The sequence below is a fragment of the Theropithecus gelada genome, unplaced genomic scaffold (assembly GCF_003255815.1).
Source record: "Theropithecus gelada isolate Dixy unplaced genomic scaffold, Tgel_1.0 HiC_scaffold_16231, whole genome shotgun sequence".
NCBI classification, from domain to species: domain Eukaryota; kingdom Metazoa; phylum Chordata; class Mammalia; order Primates; family Cercopithecidae; genus Theropithecus; species Theropithecus gelada.
In genome coordinates this window covers 14,336-42,063 of record NW_020258026.1, presented here as the reverse complement: position 1 = coordinate 42,063, position 27,728 = coordinate 14,336, and the positions used below count along the sequence as shown (strand labels likewise).

General features: G+C 44.0%; 1 protein-coding gene across 2 annotated transcripts; it reads right to left on the bottom strand.

Moving 5' to 3' along the window:
- Positions 1-228: 228 nt before the first annotated feature.
- Positions 229-26,953, bottom strand: LOC112617416 (prostaglandin reductase 1-like). 2 transcript variants are annotated; one of them, XM_025374182.1, is made up of 9 exons: positions 26,706-26,953; positions 24,419-24,534; positions 22,090-22,135; positions 20,493-20,549; positions 17,809-17,976; positions 14,534-14,651; positions 9,294-9,449; positions 5,193-5,301; positions 229-807 (listed from the first exon to the last, which is right to left on the bottom strand). In XM_025374182.1, the coding sequence occupies exons 2-9, from the start codon at positions 24,522-24,524 to the stop codon at positions 545-547; spliced, it is 1,023 nt and encodes a 340-aa protein (XP_025229967.1). In that variant the 5' UTR covers positions 24,525-24,534; positions 26,706-26,953; the 3' UTR covers positions 229-544. The 2 variants fall into 2 exon arrangements, with proteins under 2 accessions (XP_025229967.1, XP_025229968.1); XM_025374183.1 differs by lacking the exon at positions 26,706-26,953 and adding an exon at positions 26,385-26,508.
- Positions 26,954-27,728: the final 775 nt, after the last annotated feature.

Genomic DNA, 27,728 nt, shown 5'->3' with positions numbered 1-27,728 from the left:
TTAAATATTTCCCATAGCCAAGTGAGGCTAAGAATCAACCAGTGGACTTCACTATGTAAGGGTCCCCTGTGACCTTGACAAAAGTTAATTTTGGCCAGGTGTGGTGGCTCACATCTGTAATCCCAGCACTTTGGTAGGCTGAGGAGGGCACATCACTTGAGACCAGCCTGGCCAACATGATGAAAACCTGTCTCTACTAAAAATACAAAAAGTTAGCTGGGCGTGGTGGTACACACGTGTAGTCCCAGCTACTCGGGAGGCTGAGGCATGAGAATTGCTGGAACCCCGGAGGCAGAGGTTGCAGTGAGCCGGGATTGCACCACTGCACTCCAGCCTGGGCAACAGAGTGAGACTCTGAAAAGCCTGATATGTGGGTTTCAGGAAGAATGGAAAGAGAGGAACGGCAGACAGTGAGTGTAGACAGCACTTCCGGGTATTTTGTTATAAAAGGGAGAGAAGGGAAATGGACCTGCATTTGCAGTGGAAATGAACTTTAGAGAAGGTTGTTTTGTTTTCCTTTCAAAGATGGGAAAAGTAAGAATATTTATATTCTAAGCACAAGGACCCAATAGGGAAAAACTGATGATGCGGCAGAGAGAGGGAAGAATTGCTGGAACAAAAGCCTTGAGAGGCAAAAGGGAACGGGACCTAGTGTACAATTGGAAGGGGTGGCTCCGGAGCTCCTTACCTCTGAGACCCATTTCAGCAAGTCCTTCAGAGCTTTTTGGCGGACATCTCCTTGCCAGCGGTAGACGACAAAGCCTTGTATGTGAAGCTCCTGAAAGATAACAATCTCTGGGGGTGGACCTGTGAAGAGAAGGGCACATTTGGGTGGCAGGATCCAGGGAGGTGGTTGCAGTGAAACAAGTAGTACAGGTCACTGTCACTACACTTGGTGCTTGGAGTTTCCTGGTGCTTCTCTCATTCTGTTTCCTCACTCCTTTGTGATCCACGGGACTGCTGGCCCATCAACATGAACTCTGCAGCAGGCAGAATAATGGCTCCAAAGATGTTCATATCCAAAAACCCCAGAACCTGTGACCTTACATGGTAAAAAGGACTTTGCAGATATGATTAAGAACCTTAGGGGGGACGCGGTGGCTCACGCCTGTAATCCCAGCACTTTAGGAGGCCAAGGCGGGCAGATCCACAAGGTTAGGAGTTTGAGACCAGCCTGACCAACATAGTGAAACCCCCATCTCTACTAAAAATTTAAAAAAAAATAAAAAAAATAAAAAAATCCGGGCATGGTGGTGGGTGCCAATAATACCAGCTACTTGGGAGGCTAAGGCAGGAGAACTGCTTGAACCTGAGAGGTGGAGGTTGCAGTGAGCCAAGATTGTGCCACTGCACTCCAGGCTGGGTGACTGTATGAGACTCTGCCTCAGAAAAATAAAAATAAAAAAAGAACCTTGAGATGGGAAGATTATTCTCCACTATAAAGATGGACCCAATATAATAGCAAAGGTCTTCGTAAGGGAATGAGGGACACAGGAAAGTTATAGTCAGGAACGGAATATGGGGTGATAGAAGCAGAGATGAAAGAGAGGAGGAGGAGGAAGATCCTATGCCACTGGCTTTGAAGACAGAGGAAGGGGCCACATGCCGAGAAATACAGGCAGCTGCTAGAAGCTTGAAAAGGCAAGGAAACAGATTCTCCTCCTGCGTCTTCAGAAGGAATGCAGCCCTGCCAACCCACTTTACTTTTAACCTCCAGACCTCTAAGAATAAGTGTGTGGGGTCGGGTGCATGGCTCATGCCTATAATCCAGCATTTTGGGAGGCCAAGGCAGGCACATCACTTGAGGTCAGGAGTTTGAGACCAGCCTGGCCAACATGGTGAAACTGTGTCTCTACTAAAATACAAAAATTAGCTGGACATGGTGGCACATGCCTGTAATCCCAGCGACTCAGGAGGCTGAGGCAGGAGAATCGCTTGTAGCTGGGAGGGGACTGCAGTGAGCTGAGATTGTACCACTGCACTCTAGCCTGGGTGACGGAGCGAGACTCAGTTTGAAAAAGGAAAAAAAGAAATTTTTTAGGTTTTTTGTTTGTTTGTTTGTTTGTTTTGGTCAGAGATGAGGTCTCACTCTATTGACCTGGTTTGAAACTCCTGGGACAAGCAATTCTCCTGCCTCGACCTCCCAAAGTATTGGGATTACAGGCATGAGCCCCTGTGCTGGCTAAGAATTGGTATTTCTAACAAGCTCCCAGGAGATGGTGATGCTGCTGGTCCTTGGCCCACACTTTGAGAACCAGCACCCCAGACAAAGCACACAGCTCTCCTGCCGCCTGTGAAGAAGGTACTCCCCTTCTGTGTGTGAGGAAGAAAAAGTTTTTTGGTTGCCTGGTTGATTTTCCCAAGTGTCCTAATTGACTAGAAACTGAGAAAATGTCACCTGAGCATAGGCTTTCAAGTTCAGGAAGTCAGGCGAAGATGCCTAGGGAATGTCAGAGCCAGCGGTGCTAAGACGAGTGGTGGAATCTAGCTTCAGCATCTTTGACCACTGGCACCACTCAGCCTAAAGTTCCCACTCACTACTTTGAGGAAAGTAACATTAGCAGTTGGAAATATGAAGCTTTGTCCTGAACCAAAGGAAACTAATGCAAGAGAATGAGACAGAAAGAGTGTTTCTTCAGAAGACCCACGTCAACTATTCTTTGTGAGTGAGCAATTGGAACTCTCACTTCCTCATCTTAAATGAAAATGGGCTGGGCATAGCTCCTGTAATACCAGCACTTTGGGAGGCAAAGTGGGAGGATCACTTGAGCTCAGGTGTTCAAGACCAGCTTGGGCAACACAGAAAGACCTCATCGTTTCTAAAAAAAAAATAACAATTGGCCAGGCGCGGTGGCTCACGCCTGTAATCCCAGCACTTAGGGAGACCTAAGGGAGTGGATCACTAGGTCAGGAGATAAAGACTATCCTGGCTAACACAGTAAAACCCCGTCTCTACTAAAAATACAAAAAATTAGTCAGGCATGGTGGTGTGTGCCTGTAACCACAGCTACTCGGGAGGTTAAGGCAGGAGAATCGCTTGAACCCGGGAGGCAGAGGTTGCAGTGAGCCAAGATTGCACCATTGCACTCCCGCTTGGGCGACAGAGCGAGACTCTGTCTCAAAACAAAACAAAACACAATTATCCAGGTATGGTGGCACATGTCTGTAGTCTAAGCTACTTGGGAGGCTGAGGTGGGAGGATTACTTGAGCCTGGGAAGTGGAGGCTGCCGTGAGTCATGTTTGCACCACTGCACTCCCGCCTGGGTAACAAAGCGAGACCCTGTCTCAAAAAAAAAAAAAAAAAGGTCCAGTCTGGGAAACAGATGGAAACCTTGTCTCAAAACAAACAAACCAACAAACAAAAAAGCAAAATGAAAGTGAAATGCTGTTTCTGGGTTTGTGCGTGTTGATAAGAATGTCGGTTTTTGTTTTTTTACTGAGAACAAAAAAGCAAATGTGGCATTAAACACAGAGGAAATCATTGCTTGCCTCTCAGCTATCCTAACACTGGAATATGTTAGAATTTCTGGGAATCTGTGGCAGGACAGAATTCCATCTGATTAACATGGAATGGACAAGGCCAGCTGACATCTCAAAGTGCTGTCTGAGCAGCTGAGCTTCCAAAGACTAATTGCTAAAAAGACTAGGTCGAGTTACTGTATCCAAAACAGCTGGCTCTTCCTAATTGGACTGTGGTTAAGAAAAGGCCTCCTGCAGCTTCGCTCAGTTGGCAGGCAGACAGTTTCCCATGATTCCAGCTTAGCACCAGTTAGAAAATTATAGGGGGAAAAAAGTCCCTAACAGTAAGATTGCCAAGTAAATCTGAAGTTTCCTTCTGGTAATGGTTTTGATTTTTCACAACCTACGAGGGAGTCCACAAGTTGCCCTTTGTCAGCCCCTTCCTTTGTAGCCCCCATCTCCATACGGTTGTGGGGCGGTTAACTAGCGGGGCCATAAGGTTTCATTCCCATTAGTCAAGCTCATCATAGAATAAATAACCAATTGATTTATGGTTGCCTGGATCCTCATTAGAGTCTGGAAGATTCCTTTCTTCCTTCTTTCTCCTTTTTTGGGGGGATCACAGGTAATTTGTGATCTCTCTTAATAGTACAGGATCATTGTAGCAGAAACAGACTCTAAATGAGGCGCTTAGAAAACTGGTCTTTGTTTTGAGTCTGTTGCCAATAGGAGTTAAAGAGTCTCTGGTCCTCTCGGCCATTCATCTCCCCACCTGTAAAACGAGAGGCCTGTACAAGACATCTCACAGGACAGGTATAATGAATATGGTTCTCTGGTTGATACTGCGTTTGGACCTCAGAGTGTGGAGTGGGAGGGGCGTGGATTCAGCATAAGAGAGTAGGGAGTGGGGAATGGAGTACATGGCAGGGCACCAGAGAAATAAAACAAGGACACTCGAGGAATGGAGGGAAGCTGCTGCTGCCTTCCTGTTTAGTGGCAATTGTCAGCCTGCTGAGGCCAAGGTGCCCTACTGCTCCAAGAAGCACTGCCCAAGATTTCTGAAGGACATGGCAGCCTGCCCTTCCCTTCACCCACAGCAAGTCACCCTTTATTCCTCTCGCACCTCCAGCAATGTCTCTGATATCCAGAGGACCCTGAATATTTTACCAGCCAGATCAAGGTGTTCTGTTTCTAAATCAAATCATCACTGTCTTTTTACAACTTTGCATTAAATGATAGGTAAAAACTAAAACTTTTAATAACTGTTTCTTCTATATTTGTAGATCCTGCAATTTCTCTATATAAAAATCTGATACAAGCTGATTTAGCCCAAAATACACGAAATTGTTGTTGTTATTATTATTATTTTGAGACAGGCTATCACTTTGTCACCTAGGCTGCAGTGCAGTGGCACGAACACGGCTCATTGCAGCCTCAGCCTCCCAGGCTCAAGCAATCCTGCCACTTCAGCCTCTTGAGTAGCTGGGACTACAGGTGCACACCACCACACCCGGCTTATTTTTGTATTTTTTTGTAGAGATGGCGTTTTGCCATGTTGCCCAGGATGCTCTCAAACTCCTGAGCTCTCTCAAAGTGAGACTCTATCTTAAAAGAAAAAAGAATATATGAAAATCTTTCTAATAATTTCAGAGTCACTGGCCTATGGCATATCTGTGAATTTTCTCCTTGTCCAGCCTTGTGACATGTGGGATCGTGTGCATGTGCTCATTACCTGGGGGAAGTGGGCCGGTTCTGTTATATGTAGAGATGGCTCCACACATGGCAATCCTTCCAAATTTCTTCATCTGGCTGATAACAGTGTTTGAAAACTCTCCACCTACCTAAATAGACAGGAAATATAAAACCAAAGACAAAACGTTAAATCGTCTAAATATTAGAGATTCAGGAAAATCATTGAGTCAGAATCATTATTTTACAATACTCGTTTTAGCAGCAACAAAACTGATTGAATGAGCCCAACTGTGCAGAAGGTTGCAATTAGAAAAAGACATTAGAAACAGGCATTTTCGGCCAGGCGTGGTGGCTCACACCTGTAATCCCAACACTTTGGGAGGCTGAGGTGGGTGGATCACCTGAGGTCAGGAGTTCAAGACCAGCCTGGCCAATATGGTAAAACCCTGTCTCTACTGAAGATACAAAATATTAGAAGGGCATGGTTGCGGGCTGCCCTTAATCCCAGCTACTTGGGAGGCTGAGGCAGGAGAATTGCTTGAACCCGGGAGGCAGAGGTTGCAGTGAGCTGAGATCACACTACTGTACTCCAGCCTGGGCAACAGAGCAAGACTCCATCTCAAGAAAAAAACAAAAAATAAATAAACAGGCATTTTCATTTGACTCTAAGACCATACCTTTTATAACTTATACATTTTACTTTATTATATATTGAGGTTCTCTGATCAGTCCAATAATGTCATTGTCTTATAATTTAAAGGTATGTAAAAATACTCAAAAGGTGTATAAAGAACAAAGCTGGAAGACTGGCATTTTTCAATTTCAAAACTTAATACAAAGCTAATTTAATTAAGATAGGGTGAGAATAGAAATATAGGTCAATGGAACTGAATCACGAGTCCAAAAATGAACCCTCACATTTATGATCAATTGGTTTTCCTCAGAAGTACTAAAGCAGTTCAACAGAGGAAAAATAGTCCTTTCAACAAACGGTGCCCAACAACTGGATTTCCACATGGAAAATAATGCAGTTGGGCCTCTTCCTCATACTACACACAAAAATTAACATCAAATGCCTGGTAGACCTGAATATAGGAGCTAAAACTATAAAACTCTTAGAAGAAAACACAGAAATAAATCTTCATGGCTCTGAGAAAGGAAAAGCCTTCTTAGGCATGACGCCAAAAGCTCAAGGAACAAAAGAAAAATAGATTAATTGGGCCTCATCAAAATTTAAAACTTTTCATGCTTCAAAGAATACCATCAAGAAAGTGAAAGCCAGCCTGGGCAACATAGTGAGACTCCACCTCTACAAAAAAAAAAAATAAATAAAAATTAGCTGGGTATGATGGTACATATCTGTGGTCCCAGCTACTTGGGAGGCTGAGGCAGGAGGATCGCTTGAACCTGGGAGGTCAAGGCTGCAGTGAACTGTGATCACACACTGCACTCCAGCTTGGGAGACAGAGTGAGACCTAGTCTCAAAACAAACAAACAAACAAAGGGCAAAAACAAAAACAGAAAGAAGGTTAAAGGCAATTCACTGAATAGGAGAAAATATTTGCAAGCCATACAGAGTTGGTCCTCATTATTAGTGGATTTCATATTTGCATATTGTGAACTACTTGCTAAAATTGTATTTATAACCTCAAATCAGTACTCACTAAGCTTTCCCTGGTCACTTGCAGGCATACATGGAGCAGTAAAAAAGATGCAGATATTCTCTGAGGCTGAATAAGGCCATGCTCTGCCTTCTTGTTTCAACTGTTACACAGAGAAGACCAGAGGATGAGGCCACTGCGGTGTAGTTCAAGAGGCTCTGGTTCTGGGAAGAGTTGGATGGGGTATGAATCCCAACTCTGGGGGTATTAGCTAGTGGGGTGGCCACAGGCCTTTTGTCTTTCATAAAATAAAACCATAAAATAAAATTGAACCTCCTTTTGTCTTGCATAAAATAAAAGCTACTGGGATGAGTTGTTTTAAGGATTTAAGATTATAGTCTATGTGAGATATGTACATACACGTACATATTTCCCCTAGAAGCAATGGTTCAGCTTTGGTGGTGACCTTATAGAACATAAATATTGCGAATAATGAAAATCCACTGAATCTAATAAGGGACTTGTAAGATGTACAGAACTCTTGGCCAGACGTGGTGGCTCATGCCTGTAATCCCAGCGCTTTGGGAGGCCAAGGTAGGTGGATCACCCGAGGTCAGGAGTTCGAGACCAGCCTGGCTAACATGACGAAACTCCATCTCTACTGAAAATACAAAAATGAGCCAGGTGTGGTGGCTCATGCCTGTAATCCCAGCTACTCAGAAGGCTGAGGCAGGAGAATCACTTGAACCCAGGTGGCAGAGGTTGCAGTGAGCCAAGATCGCGCCACTGCACTCCAGCCTGGGTGACAGAGCAAAAATCTTTGTCTCGAAAACAAACAAACACAAAAACAAAACTCTTACAACCTCACAAATAACCTAACTGAAGAATGGGCAAAGATTTTGACCTGACATTTCTCCAAAGAAGATATAAAAATGCCAAATACATACAGTGAAAGATCCTCAATATTGTTAGCCATAGGGAAATGCAAGTCAAAATCAAATCACAATGAAATATCACTTTGAACCCACTAGGATGGTTATAATAAAAAAGACAGACAATAGCAAGTGTTGGTGAGTATGTAGAGAAGTTGGAACCCTCATACACTGCTTGTGGTAATGTAAAGTAGTGTAGCCACCTTGCAAAACAGTTTGACAGCTCCTCAAAATGTTAAACATGAAGTTATCATATGACCCAGCAATTTTACTCATAGGTATATACTTAAAAGAAATGAAAACATCCACACAAAAACCTCTGCATAAATTTTCATAGTAACATTATACATCATAGCCAGAAAGTACAAGCTAATACCCATCAGGCTGGGTGTGGTGGCTCACACCTATAATCCCAGCACTTTCGGAGGCTGAGCTGGGAGGATCCCTTGAGCCCAGGAGTTCCAGACCAGCCTGGGCAACATGGCAAAACCCCATCTCTACTAAAAATATATAAATTAGTTGGGTGTGGTGGCACAGCCCTATAGTCCCAGCTACTTGGGAGGCTGAGGTGGAAGGATTGCTTGAGCCAGGGAGGTCGAGGCTGTAGTGAGCCATGATCACACCACTGCACTCCAGCCTGGGTGACAGAGTGAGACCCTGTGTCAAAAAACAAAAAAAGGGAATAAAGCACTGATAAATTCTACAATATGGATGAAACTTGAAAACATTTTGCTAAGTGAAAGCAGCCAGTCATAAGAGATCACTTTTAGTGGGGAGGAGGGTGGGTAATGGAGAGTGACTGCTAATGAGTAGCGTTTTTTTGGGGGGTGATGAAAATATTCTTAAACTGGTGGCGCGATTTTGCCAATATAGTAAAAATCATTGACTTCTACACGTTAAATGAGTGAATTACATGGTAGATGAATGATATCTCAATAAAGCTGTTTTTTAAAAAAGGCATATATACTTTGTTCATGCATCCCAAATGCAAACTCTAGGAATATATTTCCTTGTATCAGCGGTCCTCAACCTTTTTGGCACCAGGAACCAGTTTCATTGGAAGACAATTTTTCCACCGACTGTTGGGTGGATAATTTCGGGGAAGATTCAAGTACATTGTGTTTATTGTGCACTTTATTCCTATTCTTATTACAATGTAATACATAATGAAATAAACAACTCACCATAACATAGAATCAGTGGGTGAGTTTTCCTGCAACTAGACGGTCCCATCTGGGGATGATGGGAGACAGTGACAGATCATCAGGCATCAGGCATCATCAGGCACCTGAGTAGTGCGATCCCCATAAGGAACGCACAACCTAGTTCCCTCACATGCATAGTTCACAATGGGGTTTACACTCTTATGGGAATCTAATGCCGCCGCTGGTCTGACAGGAGGCGGAGCTCAGGCAGTAATGGGAGTGCGGGGAGGCGCTGTAAATACAGATGAAGCTTTGCTTGCTCACCTGCCCCTCACCTCCTGCTGTGCATCCCAGTTCCTGATAGGCTATGGACCACTAACCATCCATGGCTCAGGGGTAGGAGACAGCTGTGTTATATAATACTCCATTAATAAATCAGATATTAAGTCCAGTTTGTACTTACATTATCAAAATAACAATCGTAACCATCAGGAGAGGCTTTCTTCAAGGTTTCTTCCAAAGACTCTACTGTCTTGTAGTTAAAGACAACATCAAATCCAAGCTTTTGAAGGTAGGCAACCTTTTTGTCAGACCCTGCTGCTGCAACAACTTTGCAGCCCTAAATAGAAAAAAACAAACAACAACAACAACAACAAAAAAGGAAACCATGAATAAGCCACAAGCACGGACCATGGACCAACACTACTTTCCTGGTCCAGCACGCCCAGGTTCCCTAAGAACACTCTGTTAGGTGCTGAGCCACATATATAAGGAATACCATAATGGGCCAAAAGATCCCATAGGTGAAATTCGGCCCTGGACCATCCTACAACTCAGCTTCAGCTTGCTTCTGACCACCCGGCAGGTCTCTTCTGCACTTATTTGGCTCATAGCTCCACCAGCTGGTTTAACAACCGATCCATTTGACTTCCTTGGTTCTTGGTTTCTGGGCTTCTCTTCCTGCAATGCAGTGTATGCCATCTCTTGGTACGGTCCTTCTTCAGACTATTATTTTGTCTCAGCTCTGTGACTTCCACATCACAAACGGTCCTCCTGATAACTGCCCCCTTATCCTTTCTTGATTTTTTAGATGTTTATATTTTTTTGAGACATGGTCTCACTCTGTTGCCCGGGCTGGAGTGCAGCGACACAAACATGGCTCACTACAACCTTGACCTCTTAAGCTCAAGTGATCCTCCCACCTCAGCCTCCTGAGTAGCTGGGACCACAGGTGCATGTCACTACATCTGGCTTATATTTTTAAAATTTTCATAGAGACAGGGTCTCACTATGTTGCCCAGGCTGATCTTGAACTCCTGGGCTCAAGTGATCCTCCTGTCTTGGCCTCCTAAAGTGCTGGGATTACAGGCATGAGCCACTGCACCAGGCCCTTTGATTTAGTCCAAAGCACCAGACTAGATGCTTCCTAATCCCAGAGCAGCTAGGAAGCATTCTGAAAAGCACTTTCAGGATGAGACTATAGATTATATTGGCTCATAGAAACTTCCTTTTCAGAAAGTTCCTTATACTCTAAATGTATCATGAAGACCAGAATATGTGCCACTGTGCATTTTCAATTGAGGAAAAACCCCAATTGGATTTACATGAATCTCTGTACAAATAGTGACAGACATATGCTTTTTCCATTCCTTCATGATTCCAGAAAAAACTATTGCAAGAGAGCCATCCTTGGTCCTTTTTCCTTCTAAGACTATGGACTATCATAGGATGATCTCTTGTACTCTTATGACCTCCTTTATGGAGATTATTAATTAATCTATTAATTCTAACTATTAATTCTAACCCATTTTTCTTTTTTCTTTTTTTTGAGACAGAGTCTCACTCTGTCGCCCAGGCTGGAGTGCAGTGGCCGGATCTCAGCTCACTGCAAGCTCCCCTTCCCGGGTTTACCCCATTCTCCTGCCTCAGCCTCCACAGTAGCCCGGACTACAGGGGCCCACCACCTCGCCCGGCTAGTTTTTGTATTTTTTGTAGAGACGGTGTTTCACCGCGTTAGCCAGGATGGTCTCGATCTCCTGACCTCGTGATCCGCCCCTCTCGGCCTCCCAGAGTGCTGGGATTACAGGCTTGAGCCACCGCGCCCGGCCTCTAACCCATTTCTCTCTGCCGAGTTCCAAATCAGTATTTCCAACAACCTCTAGATGTTCTCACACTTGGATGTCCTATAGGTTCCTCATAGTGTCTTCAAAAGGGAATATACTTTTTTCCTTGCTTCTTACTTGTTTCTTTTCTGTCCACTATTGCAGAGAAGGATACCACCCAGTTATCCAAACCTGCAGCATGGCTCAAAGGAGAAGCTTTCCTTTGTCTTATGATCCACGTCCAGTCACCTGGTTTTCTTCCTCTTTTTTAACCAAACACCCTTAAAAGCTGACTCTCGGCCGGGCGCGGTGGCTCATGCCTGTAATCCCAGCACTCTGGGAGGCCGAGACAGACGGATCACGAGGTCAGGAGATCGAGACCATCCTGGCTAACACGGTGAAACCCCGTCTCTACTAAAAAAAATACAAAAAACTAGCCGTGCGTGGTGGCGGGCGCCTGTAGTCCCAGCTACTCGGGGGGCTGAGGCAGGAGAATGGTGCAAACCCAGGAGGCGGAGCTTGCAGTGAGCCGAGATCTGGCCACTGCCCTCCAGCCTGGGTGACAGAGCGAGACTCCGTCTCAAAAAAAAAAAAAAAAAGCTGACTCTGGGCCAGCCGCTGGTGGCTCATGCCTGTAACCTCAGCACTCTAGGAGGCTGCGGCGGTTCCAGACCAGCCTGAGCAACATGGAGAAACCCCGTCTCTACTAAAAATACAAAAGTAACTAGGCGTGGTGGCGCATGCCTGTAATCCCAGCTACTTGGGAGGCTGAGGCAGGAGAATCGCGTGAACCCAGGAGACAGAGGTTGCGGTGAGCTGAGATCATGCCATTGCACTCCAGCCTGAGCAACAAGAGCAAAACTCTGTCTCAAAAAAAAAAAAAAGCTGACTCTGACTTCCAATCTCTGTTGATGCATCAAAATTTTCATCTGAATTATTATAAGAGCCTCCTAAGTGGACTTCTTGTCTCTAGTATAGTGTCCATAGGAACTATTCTCCTACCAAGGCCTAAGTGATGTTTCTAAAAAGCAGAGCCAATCATGTCTCTTCCTTAAGGATTGAGTATAAATTCCTTAGCATGGCAGTCTCCAGTGGAATTTCTACAGAGAAGAGTAGATATTTTAAAAGATGCCTTCATACCATTTCAAGTTTCTCAGTGAAATTCAAAAGGATACTGCATTAGTCAACAAGTGCAGGTTATGGGGAAAGAATCCCAGAATATGATGATCCTCAGCTATGAAAAACTTAACCGCTAATCTAGAAACCGATGCTGCTGAAAGTCATGTAATTCAATTGGAGGACCAGATTAAGAAAGTACAGAATTCAGAGCAAAAAGTACAAAAGATGTAATGATGAGAGCAAAGATAGAATACAAGAATAGTCCTAAAGGAAACAGAATGAATATATACCATTCCTCATGAAGAAAACAGAATAGATGAAAAAAATAATGAAATAGAAGAAGAAAACTGTTCTTCATCTGAAGGAAAACGTTGACCTTCAGATTATAAAGGCTAACTAAGTTCCAGGTAGGATTAAACAAAGACAGATATAGACATTTCCTGCTGATATTTCTAAATTCAAAGAAAAACAAGAAATACTTATCAGCACCTAAAAGAAAAGTCTAATTACCTACAAAGGAAAGAGAATCAGATTGGCTTTGAATGTCTCATCTGCAACACTAAATAGAAATAGAAGAAGTAGAGTAATTTTATAGAGCTTTGAGGGTAAGAGATTGGGTACTTTGAATTTTTTTTTTTTTCAAATTTAGAGACAAGGTCTCACAACATTGTCCAGACTGGTCTTGAACTCCTGAGCTTAAGAGATCCTCTTGCCTCAGCCAGAATTCTGAAAAGATGGGATTATAGGCAGACACCACTGCACGTGGCAGGTCCTTTGAATTCTATATGCATCCAAATTAAAAGGCATTTTCAGATGTCATAACCAAAAGGTTTTCATAATAATATGAGATTTTTACTATTTATTAGATTATTGAATAAAAATCTAGGATGTAGGGGTATAATATGGGGAAAAATATACTGTTAGAAGTTCATATACATATATTGTATATATGTTTATTTTTTTGTATGTAAAATATGTATATGAAGAGAAGCAGGAAACAAATAAAACAGATTTTAAATAATTGGTAAAAAGGTAAACACTAGCAGAATGTAATAAAACTTAGATTCTCAGTAATTAGAGGAAAAAGAACAAAGAAAATAACACAGAAAGAAATAACCAATAGATAGAAAACAAAGTAAGATAATATAAATATGACCAAACATTCCAGTTATGACTATTAATATGAATGGCTTAAATTTAACTATTACAACACTGAGACTTTCAGATGGGCTAAGACTTAAATGCAAATAGCTGCATTTTACAGAAACACACATAAAATGGACAGAAAGGTTGAATATAAAAGAATAGGTTTAAGCGCAAGTCCTTTCAAACTTAAGAGATAAAAGCCCCGTAAGGTTTTAATAGGATATTTGAAATAGGAATATTTAGAAATAATCCTAATTCATTTTGTAATTTTAGCATAATCCAAGCCTAGCTAAATTCCAGAAGAAAAAGTAAACTTTAAACCAAATTCACTTGTGAATATAGATGCAAAATTTCTATTTTAAATGTTATCAAGTAAATTCCAAAGGTATAAGCCCATAATATAGCATACACAGGTAAAGCTTATTCTGGAAATGTGAGAATGGTTTGACATTGGAAAACTAATGTAATTCATTCACGGAAATGTAAACCTGATAAATGTTGCAATGGCACTTGATAAAATTTAATATCTATTCCTATTTAGTTACTTACTTAAACAAATTATTCTACAACTTCTGTGGTAGCCTCATATTTGTATTCCAAGCTCCCATCAGCACTGGAGACCAGTCCAAACCCTTAGCCGTTGGTTGTAGCCCTGTACTCATCTGTACTCCATCTAACTTGTCCCCTAGGACCTAGGTCCTGAATCCTGCATCCCAGCCTTGGGCAAAGGATCAGTCAAGCTGCATCGCCTTCCCACTATGTAATAACAAATCCCTACTGTGTCTGAGTTGTCACCTACTCTATACACTCACCATCAGATTGGATCCCTTGAACAGACATCTGCCTAAATTAGAACCAATGTTTCCTTGTCCTAGGTACTGCCAGGAGTTAGTTCCCAAGCCATGGCCCCACTGCTGTGGGCTGAATGGCCATTTCTTTCTAGTACAACAGCCTTTGCAGTGGGGCCACGTGGGTGATGACTCTAAGTTGGCTGATCTCAAGTCCCTTCTTCTGTTGCTAAGGACAATCATGAAGAAAGAAGATTAAGCTGTAGCAATAGAATGTTCAGTAGAAAATATGAAAATGATTAATGCTGATAAACTCACTACTCTAGACAGAGGCCATTTCTGACTTGATTGTCTGCAATGTTATCAAATAACAATGTTCAGCTTATCTTTGGTCTAGTTTTGCCCATTCTTCCAATTTCTCAGTGTCCAACTTCTAAAGAAGACCACTGGACTATAAATTCCCTGAGGCCAAGGAAGATCTGCTGTGTTCACTGTTGCATTCCCAGTGGGTTTAGAATAGAGGCTTGTTACTGGAGAAAGGCACTTACCTTGAGCTTTGCAATCTGCCCCACAACAGAGCCCACAGCTCCAGCTGCTGCATTAACCATCACTGTTTCTCCACCCTTCACACCACAGATTTCAAGTAGGCCAAAGTAGGCAGTCAGGCTAAAGGAAGAAAATTAAGGATATATGAATAGAGTTGTTTCTTTCTTCTATAACTCATTTATATATGTATCTTGAAGGTCTTCTCAATGGCCCAGTGTCATAGGTCTGAGTAAAAGACAAAAATATAGGAAATAAATATTGCCAGTCACTGTTGCTTTACCTCCTCCATGTCTACTCTCAGATAGGAATAAAGATGATGTCAACTAGGGAGGGAAGGGAGAGTTGGCCAAATTTCAGGGGCAAAAGATAGATCATCTTTCTCAAACTTTGGGGATTCAAGAAAAGAGAGCTATGCATCATTCCCATATAAGTTCTATGGCGATGATGAGCTTCATGGGAGAAGCCCCTATGTTATCATGGTGACATAGCCACAGATAGCTACAATGTGTGATATTAGGCATGAGAGGGTCACAGGGAGCATCTGGAGCTTTCCATGGCTCCAAAGTGGTATGGAAGACCTTCCGAAATATCCCCATATTACCATAAGTAAGATGTCAAAGTTAGCTTGCACGAAAAGAGCTACTGGACATACAAAGATGCAGCACTGGCAGTACTGATGGGGACTGGGTGAAGACACCACCACATCTCATTGGATTGTGAGTTTGGAAGGTGATAGGATTGAAGACTTTCTTCACCACCAAAGTTTCCTCGTGTCTCCCTTCACCTCTTCTCCCCTATACCTGGCTCACAGTCCAGAGGGAATGATGGATAACAGAGGAGAACGGAGAGGAAGAGCTCTCATCCATAGAGGGTACAGGGCAGGCAGGAAAGACGAAGAAGTGCTGGAATTGTTTAGTGCCCACTAATTTCATGGAAGACGGTATTCAGCATCCTCTACTTTCACAATGATGTCCTTGGCAGTGGCAATTTTGAGGAGTTCAAATTCTCAGGGAAATATGAATTTGGGGTACCTAGGAGTTGTGTTTGTTTAGAGGCTGATCATTTGATGGTATATATGTATTTCCATTTCATTCCTCAGAAAACCTTCAAAGTGTAAAAAAGGAAGGGGAAGGAAGGGTGGGAAGAAGGAAGGGGGGAAAAGATCTCAAAACTTAGAGAAAGGAAGTAACTTTGAGCAGGAGACCAGCTTAAGACCAGTACAGATCGAGATCAAGAAGTTGTTGTTGTCCCTCTTCTACTGATACTGAACTTTTATTATCCTTGGAGCTTTGCAGCAACCCCAGGGAGAAGAAAGAATAAATCCAAAGTTTTAAATTTGAAATGATGTGAGAAATCACTGAATTCAACTGAGGTTTTCTCTTATTACACCAGCCAAAAGGAGGGCTTGAGATAGAAATGAAGTTCAGTAGTGGAAAATTTTAAGCTATATTTTTGCAGCCCTGGATCTGAGCCACTAAAATCCAGACCCATTATAGTGATTGTTAAGGCACTTGCAGAATTTCAGACACATTCATGTGAAGTTATTTCTACATTAAAAAAAAACAAAAAAAAAAAAACAAAAAACAACAACAACTACCTGTTGACATTACTTAGCTCACACAGCCTCTGACTATATTTGAGGCCCATGGGAGGTTGGCATTGAATAGAAGGCAGTGACAGGCACAGAAAGCACCTTTTCTGAGAATCCATATATCTAACATTCCCTTAACACAGTGTTTTTCAAAAGGGGGAGGCAGCACCTGTCTCAGAATCACCTGAAATTTTTTTTTTTTTTTTTTTTTTTGAGACAGAGTCTTGCCCTGTCGCCCAGGCTGGAGTGTAATGGCATGATCTTGGCTCACTGCAACCTCAGACTCCTGGATTCAAACGATTCTCCTGCCTCAGCCTCCCCAGTAGCAGGGATTGCAGGCACGTGCCACCACACCTGGCTAATTTTTTGTATCTTTAGTAGAGACGGGGTTTCACCATGTTAACCAGGCTAGTCTCGAACTCCTGACCTTGTGATCTGCCCGCCTCTGCCTCCCAAAGTGCTGGAATTACTGGTGTGAGCCACCGTACCCAGCTGAAATGTTTACTAAACATTTAGATTCTCAGGCCTCACCCTAGACCCACTGATTCAGAAATAATCCAAATGTTAATAAGACTCTAGGTGATTCTTATGAATGCTAGCAATTCACAACTACTCCCTTTACAAAAAAATTTTTTTTTGAGACAGGGTCTTGCTCTGTTGCCCAGGCTGGAGTGCAGTGGCGCAATCATAGCTCACTGCAGCCTCAACCTCTAGGGCTCAATGGATCCTCCCACCTCAACCTCCCAAGTAGCTGGGACTACAGGCACATACCACTACACCCAACTAATTTCTAAATTTTTTTGTAGAGACAAGGTCTCACTATGTTGCCCAGGCTGGTTTCCAACTCCTTACCTAAGACGATCCTCCTGCCTCAGCCTCCCAAAGTGCTGGAATTACCAGCATGAGCCACCATACCTGGCTGGGATGGGTCAACTTTCAAGAATGCTACGACTTCTAATATAGACAATAAGAGAAGTTGAACTTTGAAACCTAGGGTGTCTTTTAGCTGTCCAGACTCCACAGATTTAACATTCCCCCAAAGTTTTGCGTCATTTTCTTCAATTAAGCTGGAAGAGCACATGTATTTGCTCTCCAAACCATTGACCAAAGTACACCATTAATTTTCCCTCAAGAATTTCTTTACTTTTGGCTTCTTCATCTTATCTCCATTTTATTTTATTTTATTTATTTATTTTTTTATTTTTTGAGATGGAATCTCACTCTGTCACCCAGGCTGGAGTGCAGTGGTGTGATCTCGGCCCACTGCAACCTCCACCTACTGGGTTCAAGCGATTCTCCTGCCTCAGCCTCCTTAGTAGCAGAGAGTACAGGTACATGCCACCATGGCTGGCTAATTTTTGTATTTTTAGTAGAGACATGTTGGTCTCTACATGTTGGTCAGGATGATCTCGAACTGCTGACCTCGTGATCCGCCTGCCTCGGCTTCCGAAAGTGCTGGGATTACAGGCTTGAGCCACCGTGTCTGGTCTCCATTTTATTTTAAAAGGAGATAATGTTTGGGAAAGGCTTTGTGTATCTTAGATCAGAATATCTAATTGAAAACCTACTCTGGAAATATCTAGAAGGTATATTGGGAGAGGGGGATGCTGGTTGTCACAGGAGGAATAACTCAATCAGAAAGTATAACCTCTGCTTCTCTTTTGGGGTTATATCCATGAAACTCACCCTGGCATGCCAATTGTCCCCAGAGCCAAAGACACTGGTATTGTGTCTGGCCACTCTGTCAGCAGCTTTTCCAGATCTTTCCCATCAGAAATGGAGTGTGTTGTCCAGCCTGGAGAAGTCAGTACAATAGTTCCTTTTGGTAGGTCTGCATTTTTACTTTCCACAACTCTGAAAGATAAAGCACATTAAGACATTAAGGCATGGGACATGTCTTCCCTTTCAAGGAAGTCAGGATGCTGTGGGGTTAGTGTTGACAAAAGGGCACTGAGGTTGATATTCCACAACTGATAGTCCACCACCCCTCTCCATCTTAATTCTTAGCCATCGGCATAGGGATCATCAGAGAACTCTCAACTTACCCAGCCACTTGAGGAGTGGCTCATGAGGTGAGGAGCGCCTGTTCTCACCCACTTCTCTTCCTTTTAAGCAAGAGGCCTCTGTCCTCTGGCTCAAGGTGACCTGGACACTAGCCTTCTCTTCTTCAGGTGTCGCTCTCTTTCCCTTGGCCTTCCACTCTCCAGAATCTTTGAGATTTTCCTCTCTACTCTCCCTTTCACTCAACATATAAGTATGCTCAACTCTGCCATCTTATAATCCCATCCCTCCCCTATCTCCTTGCTCCTTCATCTTCCTTTTTCAGCCCAACTTCTTCACTTTCCATTCATGTGCTAACCCACTGCAACCTGCCTTCCACCCCTACTACTCCATTAAGGTCGCAAGAACCTCCTGAGCACAAAATCCAGTGGATATTCCTTAATCATTGTCTGGTTTTACTTTTCCACTCTCTCCCCCACCGGTCTCTCTCTCTCTCTGTCTCTGTCTCTCTCTCTCTCTCTCTCTCTCTCTATATATATATATATATATATATATACTTTTTTTTTTAAGATGGAGTCTTGCTCTTGTCGCCCAGGCTGAAGTGCAATGGTGTGATCTTGGCTCACTGCAACCTTCGCCTCCTGGGTTCAAGCAATTCTCCTGCTTCAGCCTCCTGAGTAGCTGGGATTATAGGCGCCTACCACCACACCAGGCTAATTTTTGTCATTTTAGTAGGGATGGGGTTTCACCATGTTGGCCAGGCTAGTCTCGAAATCCTGACCTCAGGTGATCCACCCACCTCAGCCTCCCAAATTACTGACATTACAGGCGTGAGCCACTGTGTCCAGACTTTTTTGTATTTTTTTGTAGAGATGGGGTTTACCACGTTGCCCAGGGTGGTCTCAAACTCCCAGATCCACCCACCTCGGCCTCCTGAAGTGCTGGGATTATAGGAATGAGCCACTGCACTTGGCTCAATACTGTTTCCTTAGTCAGGATTTCTATAAATGGTATTACTAGGTCAGAGTATTAAAACGTTTGTAACTCTTGTTGCATATTGCCAAATTTCCAAATTCCTTTCTAGAAGGTTGTGCCAACTTCCCCTTCCACCATCTATGTATGAGTGTATCATGTCCATTACTATAATATTTTAAAAAATAGTTTGCTAATCCAGCAAGCCTAAATACATGTTCATTTATTTAATTGTTAGCAAGAAACGTATAAGACCTACATGAAGAAAACTGTTAATAGGATAGAAGACAAAATGAATAAATGGAGAAGCATACCTTGTATTTGGAGAGAGAAATTGTAAAGATGTCAGTTTCCTCTAAATAGATCTGTAAGGTCATTGAAATCCCAGGAAATATCCATATAAGATTTCTACAAATGGTATTATAATAACTGGCTAGTCATTGAGACACACAATTTAAAAAAATAAAGAATGAGATGCTTGGTTTTTTTTAGAGACAGGGTTTTGCCATGTTTCCCAGGGTGGTCTCGAACTCTTGAATTCAAGCAATCCATCCACCTTGACCTCCCAAAGTGTTAGAATTACAGGTGTGAGCCACTGAACCTGGCCCCACTCATTATTCCAATATAAAAACTAAATGACTCAAAATTTTTATCGTAAAAAATTAAACTATAAAATACAGAAAAAATGAATAATTTTTTTTTTTTTTTTTTTTTTTTTGAGACAGAGTCTTGCTCTGTCGCCCAAGGCTGGAGTGCAATGGTGCGATCTCTGCTCACTGCAACCTCCACCTCCTTGGTTCAAGCGATTCTCCTGCCTCAGCTTCCCAAGTAGCTGGGATTACAAGCACCTACCACTGTGCCCAGCTAATTTTTGTATTTTTAGTGGAGACGGGGTTTTGCCATGTTAGCCAGGCTGGTTTTGAACTCCCGACCTCAGGTGATCCACCCGCCTTGGCCTCCCGATTACAAGCGTGAGCCAACGTGCTGGCCCACAATTTTTGAAATAATAATATATTAACAATAGTTGTCTTTAAGGTTCAGATGACGGGGGAACTTTCAATTTCCAAGATAAAAATTTTTGTTTTATTTGAATTTTTACAATAATCATGACCTGGATGAAATTTTTTTTTCTTTTTTTTTTCTTTCTTTCTTTTTTTTTTTTTAGTGATTAAAAGTAAGGATGGCAAAGTGAAGCTGAAAAATGACAATTTCACATCCTTCACTCCTTTCCAGCTAGTCAGGAAGGGAACAAGATTTCCCAAGTTGATTCTAAGATCACATAGTGAGTGAACCACACAGGCTGAAGAAATTGTAGGAGTGATGGACAGAGACAGGACCCAGCAGGAGGTAAAGAGGAGACATATTTTCTAAGCTTTGGGACAAATGGAAATAATTACCTGGCCACTTGCTGCCCCATCATTCTATCACCTTCTTTCAATGTTTTGGCTAAAATTCTGAAAAAAAAAAAAAAAAATTCCATTCTTAATACATAAGAGCATCGAGGGACTGTTTTGAGTTTCAAGTCAAATGGAAAACTGCTGGGTAAGTGTATGCAGCAATAAAACCCAGACAGATGAAGCGCTACAACTAGGTGAGATGCAGGAGGAAAGCTGTTAGAGGAAGTTCTGCTCTGTGACCTCAGATAAGTGCTCCGACTGGATTTTTTAACGAGTGAACACAAAAGTCTTACCGCCATGTTCAAGTAAAGATGAATTTCTACCAACGACTTAAAAAGTATAACCCAGGCACCACTGGGTGGTTATTACCCAAAACACTAGCTACACAAAAAGATGCCAATTAGCATTTTTAAACTGTATTTTCCACTTCAGATTTGAATCTTTTTCAATGAGCTATGAAAAAAAGGTAAAAGAATGATGGCTATGTTATTTACCTGGGCAAAAAAATACTGAGGACTTAGTGGTCAATAAAGCCTTTTGATTTCCTCCCCTCCCTGAGTTGTTTGCTGAGTATATAAGTTTGAGTCAACTGCAGATTTACCTACATTAAAAGAGTACAGGTAAATGGAAGGCCAGAAAAGCTGATTTTAGTCTTAGCATCTTCCTCTATCCAAATTATTTGCCAGTAGTGAAACAGACAAATTTCGGTTTGGCTTCTTTTTTCTTTATGAGACGGGGTCTTACTCCGTTACCTAGGCTGGAGTGCAGTGGCACGATCTCAGCTAGCTGCAACCTCTGCCTCCCAGGCTCAAGTGATCTTTCTGCCTCATCCTCCTGAGTAGCTGGGACCATAGGCATGCGCCACCACGCCCAGCTAATTTTTTTTTTTTTTTTTTTTTTTTTTTGAGGCGGAGTCTTCACTCTGTCCCCCAGGCTGGAGTGCAGTGGCACCATCTCGGCTCACTGCAAGCTCTGCCTCCCGGGTTCGCGCCATTCTCCTGCCTCAGCCTCCCGAGTAGCTGGGACTACAGGCGCCCGCCACCGCGCCCGGCTAATTTTTTTTGTATTTTAGTAGAGACGGGGTTTCACCTTGTTAGCCAGGATGGTCTCGATCTCCTGACCTCGTGATCCGCCCGCCTCGGCCTCCCAAAGTGCAGGGATTACAGGCGTGAGCCACCGCGCCCGGCCTTTTCCAGCTAATTTTTTTTGTATTTTTAGTAGAGACAGGGTTTTGCCATGTTGCCCAGGCTTTATTTTTTATTTTTTTCTTTTAAGGTTTTTCTTTCTTTCTTTCTTTTTCTTTTTCTTTCTTTCTTTTTCTTTTTCTCTGGAAGTAATTCCATTGAGCAGTGAAAGGCAAATTGTGCAGGGCAGATAGGAGATGGTTGGGACAAAGGAACCGAGGTGATCCCTCACTAAGCTACTTAGACCTTTGCCTGCAAAAGATGAACATGCATGAATCCCATCACTGTTACTGGCTGGGAGAAACAGAGGGAAAGTGACATGCTTTAAGTCAGTTGGATATTTTAAAAGATGAACTACTTCCAAATAGCATTTAACACAGCATTAGTGTTTTGAGGGGGGAAATAAATAATACCTCATGTAAGGATCCACGGTGAGGAACAAAGCTTCAAGCAGGACCTCTACAAAATAAAGCATTCCATAGGCAATTAGAAACTCAAGGCCTGAGAGGAACAACAGACACTGAGCACCACTAGACAGGGGAGGGTGAGATCGGGACGAAGGTTGAGAAACTATCTATGAGTTAGCATGCTCTCTACCTGGGCAACAGGATCATTCGGACACCAAACCTCAGCCACATGCGATTTACCCGTATAACAAGCCTGCATATGTATCCCTCACACTAAAATAAAAGCTGAAGGAAAAAAACAGAACTCGAAAAACAGAACTCAAGGCCTGATGCCTTTGTTTGGCTTTTTTTTTTTTTTTTTTGAGATGGAGTCTTGCTCTGTTGCCCAGGCTGGAGTGCAGTGGCTTGATCTCTGCACACTGCAACCTCCATCTCCCAGGTTCAAGTGATTCTCCTGTCTCAGCCTCCTGAGTAGCTGGGATTACAGGCGCCTGCCACCACAACTGGCTAATTTTTGTATTTTTAGTGGAGACGGGATTTCACCGTGTTGGCCAGGCTGGTCTTGAACTTCCGACCTCAAGAGATCTGCCCACCTTGGCCTCCCAAAGCGCTGGGAGTACAGGCATGAGCCACCATGCCCAGCCTGTTTTTGGTCTTCTAAAAAAACACAGATAATACTTCTGCTTCAGGAATGTCTTCCTATCTGTGCTTCTATCGCAGAGACAAGAAGGGGTTCTCGTTTTTGGCCCAGCCCAGTTAATAATAACAATAATAGTAATAATAAGAATGATAATAATAATAATAATAATGCTATTTACTCAGCACTCATTCCATGCTTTACATGAATTATGTCATTTGATATTCAACAAATATTGTTTCCATTTTATTTAAGGTTAGGTTAAGTAACTTGGCCAACGCCACATTTAAACCATTATGTTCCAGTGCTCACCATGTGGTTTCACCACCAGCCCCAGTTAGTGTTAGAGAACATGCATTTTGCTGGAGTGACTCTCATGTACACATTCTTTGGAATTTTGAATTTGAGTCATGGCCATCACAGCTTAGATGGGACTGATCACTTTGCCATGCTACTTAATTGCATCCCCTTTTCTCAAAAGCTTACCTACCTGTAAACACTCCTTAGAGACTCCTCTTATAGTCTGAACTCTTCATATAGCTACTGGGCAGTGCTTACCTCACTGCCATCATCAGGTTCATGAGGATACAGAGGACATCCTCCCCATAGTCTGGTCAAAGCCATGAAGAGTAATGCACTCAAGCATGAATTTCAATTATCAGTGAAAGCAGGGGAATCCTGCCACGTGACATCGAGGCTTCACACAGAAAACCCTGGAAAGGTCTATGTGGCATTTGCAAAATGGCCACAAATAAGTCCCACCCTTGTGTGCTGGTCTCCTTGCCATTTTTCCCATCAAGAAATCTATTTTCTGCCTTTCAAATCTGAGCTGGTTTTGTGATTTGCTTTCACCGTGGGATATTAGCAAATGTGGCACAAGTAGAGGCTTGAAAAGCGCTTGCACAGCGGGGCGTGGTGGCTCACACCTTTAATCCCAGCACTTTGGGATGTCGAGGCGGGTTGATCATCTGAGGGCAGGAGTTCAAGACCAGCCTGGCAAAGATGGGGAAACACCATCTCTCCTAAAAATACAAACATTAAGGCCAGGCACTGTGGCTCACGCCTGTAATTCCAGCGCTTTGGGAGGCAGAGGCAAGTGGATCACCTGAAGTCGGGAGTTCGAGACCAGCCTGGCCAACATGGTGAAACTCTGTCTCTACTAAAAATACAAAAAAAAAAATAATAATAAGCTGGATGTGTTGATGGGTGCCTGTAATCCCAGCTACTCAGGAGGCTGAGGCAGGAGAATCACTTGGACTTGGGAGGCAGAGGTTGCAATGAGCCAAGATCATGCCAATGTACTCCGACCTCGGCAACACAACAAGACTCTGTCTCAAAAAAAAGAAAAAAAAAGTGCTTGCACATTGGAGCTTGCCAATGTTCTTACCACTATAAGAAAAGAGCTCAAACTAGCCTACTAGAAAGGCCACATAGATGAGAACTAAGGCATGCACCCCAACAGAAAGCCTGCTAACCAGCAGACATGTGAGCAAGGCCCATCCTAAATTCACCATTTATCCCAGATGAGACCTAAGAAGAACCACCCAGCTTAACTCAGTCCAGATTGCCAACCCAAAGAATTGTGGACTAATAAACCATTGTTGCTTAAAGTCACTAGACTTTGGGGTAGTTTGTTATGCAGCAAAAGCTAACTGATACAGTCCCTGCCAACTCTGAAATATTTTTAGTATGACTTACCTCCATTTTTTAAGGGTGGTAGCTCAGCTGTCTTCAACTCAAAGTCACTATTAGTAGGATGGCCAACAAAGTGCTTCTTCAGGGTCCATATCTTAGTACGAACCATCCTGAAGCTCCTAGAACACAGTAAATATGCAGTCAACTGCCATGAAATGACTGCATTCTAATAGTTCCCTCGCCATCAAACTGAGCCCAGATAGCACAACTACAATATCCTCAAATCCCATCATTATCAGATAACGCCAATCACATTCATTTAATATTTACTATGTTTCTGGTGCTGTGCTAAGCACTTCATACAGATTACCTCATTTTATCCTTATAACTTCACTATAAGAAAGACATTAGTATCATTGCCAGTGTAGGGATGAGGAAACTGAAGTTTAAAGAAATCTTCAAGACAAGGAAAAAATATAAATGAACAAAGAAATTCTTCCCAGCCACTGCTAGGCTAGAGTTTCTTTATGGCACTGAACAGTTACGGGGAGTGCGAATATTCCATTCCGTTTCTCATCTCACATGGAGTGAATTCTAAGAAAAAGCATCAAACACAAAGAACCCAATAGAAAGAAGTCCATGCACCTCTTTCAGAAGGAAAGAGCCAGGCATTTCAAGGCAGTCTCAGAACTCCCGAAAACCCCCGGGGGGCACCGCTGCTTCGCCCCATTTTTAGGTGCCTTTTGTTTGTTTTGTTTTGTTTTTTTAATACTTTTTTCTCTCTCTTACTTGTAGAGAGGAGCCTCACTGTGTTGCCTACGCGATCCGCTATAGCTAGCCTCGGCCTCCCAAAGTGCTGGGATTCCAGGTGTGAGCCACTTGGGCTCAGCCGTCGGGCGCGAGTTTTCTTTGGCCCAGAAGGGATTTGAGTTTAAACTCCACACCAAACCGATTTTGCGCTTAAACTCTACACCAAAGCAAGCGAGGATGATGAAGGCTGCCCCGAGCTGGGGGTTCAGGACGTTCTGCTTGGACTGAACTCGGCCGAATCACTTGGGACCCGCGCCTTCCCGCGTGTGCATCCGCTACAAACAATCCAGTATCAAAACATTCTGGAGCTGCCGCTGACCTCCCCAGCTCCCCACCGGTGCCGCGGGGAGGGGACACGGGTGGCCGGGAGCCAGGGTGGCGGTCCGATCTGCAGCCCGGGGTTGTTCCTTCTTGTTTTTTCTTTTTTAATAAAGACTTTTTTTTTCTTTCTTTTTTCTTTTTTCTTTCTTTTTTTTTTTTTTTGGTGACGGAGTCTCGCTCTGTCGCCCAGGCTGGAGTGCAATGGCGCCATCTCAGCTCATTGCAACCTCCGCCTCCCGGGTTCAAGGGATTCTCCTGCCTCAGCCTCCTGAGTGGCTGGGATTACAGGCGCCCGCCACCAGGCCCGGTTAATTTTTGTATTTTTAGTAGAGACGGGGTTTCCCCATGTTGGCCAGACTGGTCTAGAACCCCTGAGCTCTAATGATCCGCCTCGACCTCCTAAAGTGCTGGGATTACAGGCGTGAGCCACCGCGCCCGATCCTAAGTATGACTTTTATGATGAGACATTTGAAGTTTGCTCTTAGTTATTTTGAAATACACATTATTGGCTCTAGTCACCCTGCAGTGCAACAGATCTCAGAACCTACTCCTCTCGTCTCTGAACTTTGTACCCTTTGACCAACAAGTTCCCATTCACCCGCGAACCCGCTCCCAGCCTCTGGCAACCATCATTCTAGTCGTTACTTCTACGAGTTGAACTTTTTAAGTGTCCACACATCTTTGTCCGTTTTTCCTAGAAAGCAACCGCTGGACATTCCAAACTCGCTACAAGTCCAGAAGCCCTTCTGGAAAGGGTCTGGCCCCAGAGGGGCGAGGTCCCGGGAAGGTCTCGTCCGGCCTTTGCCCGCTCGCCCTTTGCTCCCACCCCCGCCGCCCGCCACTCGTCACCCACCGCCTGCGTGCCCATTCCCAAATCCCCACCCCTATCTTCTTCTACCCTCGCCGAGTTGTGCGGTCCCACAAGTTCCCTGGCCAGCCCCTTGCCGGGTGCAGGCAGCTGCCGGGTGTCCGGGATTGTAACCAAGCTTCCCTCCTGCGCGCGTCTCCAAACTCTCCAAGGAACTGCAGGGCCGGGAGGCGTCCGGACATCGGCTCCCAAGATCCTCGGAGTGCAAGACCCAGCGGTCATTTCGGCGTAAGGGGAGGAGGGCTAAGCCCAAACCTCCTCCACTGGTGCGTCTAGAAACTTGGCAGGAAGAAAGCAAGGGGGTTAAGGGAGGGAGAAAAGCGAAGGAAAGAAAACAGGAGGTCTACTTACAGGAGCCTGAGAGTTCCACTGCCTGGGAAAGGCGGCTGGGACTGGGCGGCCGGGCGCCCGAGGACCGCTTTATGACAGGTCCCAGGAGAGGGTGGGGCCACTCCAAGGCGGGGCTGCTTCTGGAGGGTGAGAGCCCCGCCCCGAAAAGTCTCAGGAGGCAAACCAGGGTCCGGGGAATCTGAGTGCGTTTGTGTGTGTGTGCGCGCGCATATGTGTGTGTGTGTGTGTGTGCATATGCGCGCGTGCGTGTGCATGTGTGTATGTGTTTGTGTGTGTAGGGGCGTTGGGGACTTCTGATAGTAAAACCCCTAACAGAGCTTTGTCCAGGTGACACTGGACCTGCGCCTGGGGTCCTAATTTGGAGCCCTGCGGAAATACGCCCCGTGGGGGAACGAGCCGAAGGGTGCCCGGCAGGCCAGAAGGAGCCAAAGGCAGGGCCTGGGGCGGCCGCAGCCCTAATCAGCCCCCAGTGCTGGTTCCGATTCCCGGGCTCCTGCAAGGAGTGCAAGCTTTCGCCCAGGGCTGGGGTGCAGACACTCTGCCTGTCCGTCCCCAGTACACCGGCTGAACACCTACTCGCCTTCCAGGAGCCAATTCAAGGTCACCTCTAGGAACCCTTGCCAGACGCCCCCAGGCAGGAGTGAGTGTTCTTGCCACTGAGGCACCCCACACATCACATCCTAGCAAACATCAGGCCTTGACCCGGCCTCTGCAAGGAGAGGTGGTATCAGGCAGGGGTTGAATGTGAAGCTAAGTGGTTGGTATTAGACGGCTGCAGGTTCGAAGCCTGCGCCTGCCACTTACTAGCTGTGTAGCTTTCAAAGACTTACTTACATTCTCTTTGCCTCACTCAGTTCAGCCATCAGCAAGATGGGGATAAGAACAATGCCTAACTCCCAGTCATTATGAAGATTCAATGTCTTTAATGTATTTATTTAATTTTAATTATTTTGAGGTCTGGCTCTGTCACCCAGGCTGGAGTGCAGTGGTGGGTATCACAGCTCATTGCAGCCTTGAACTCCT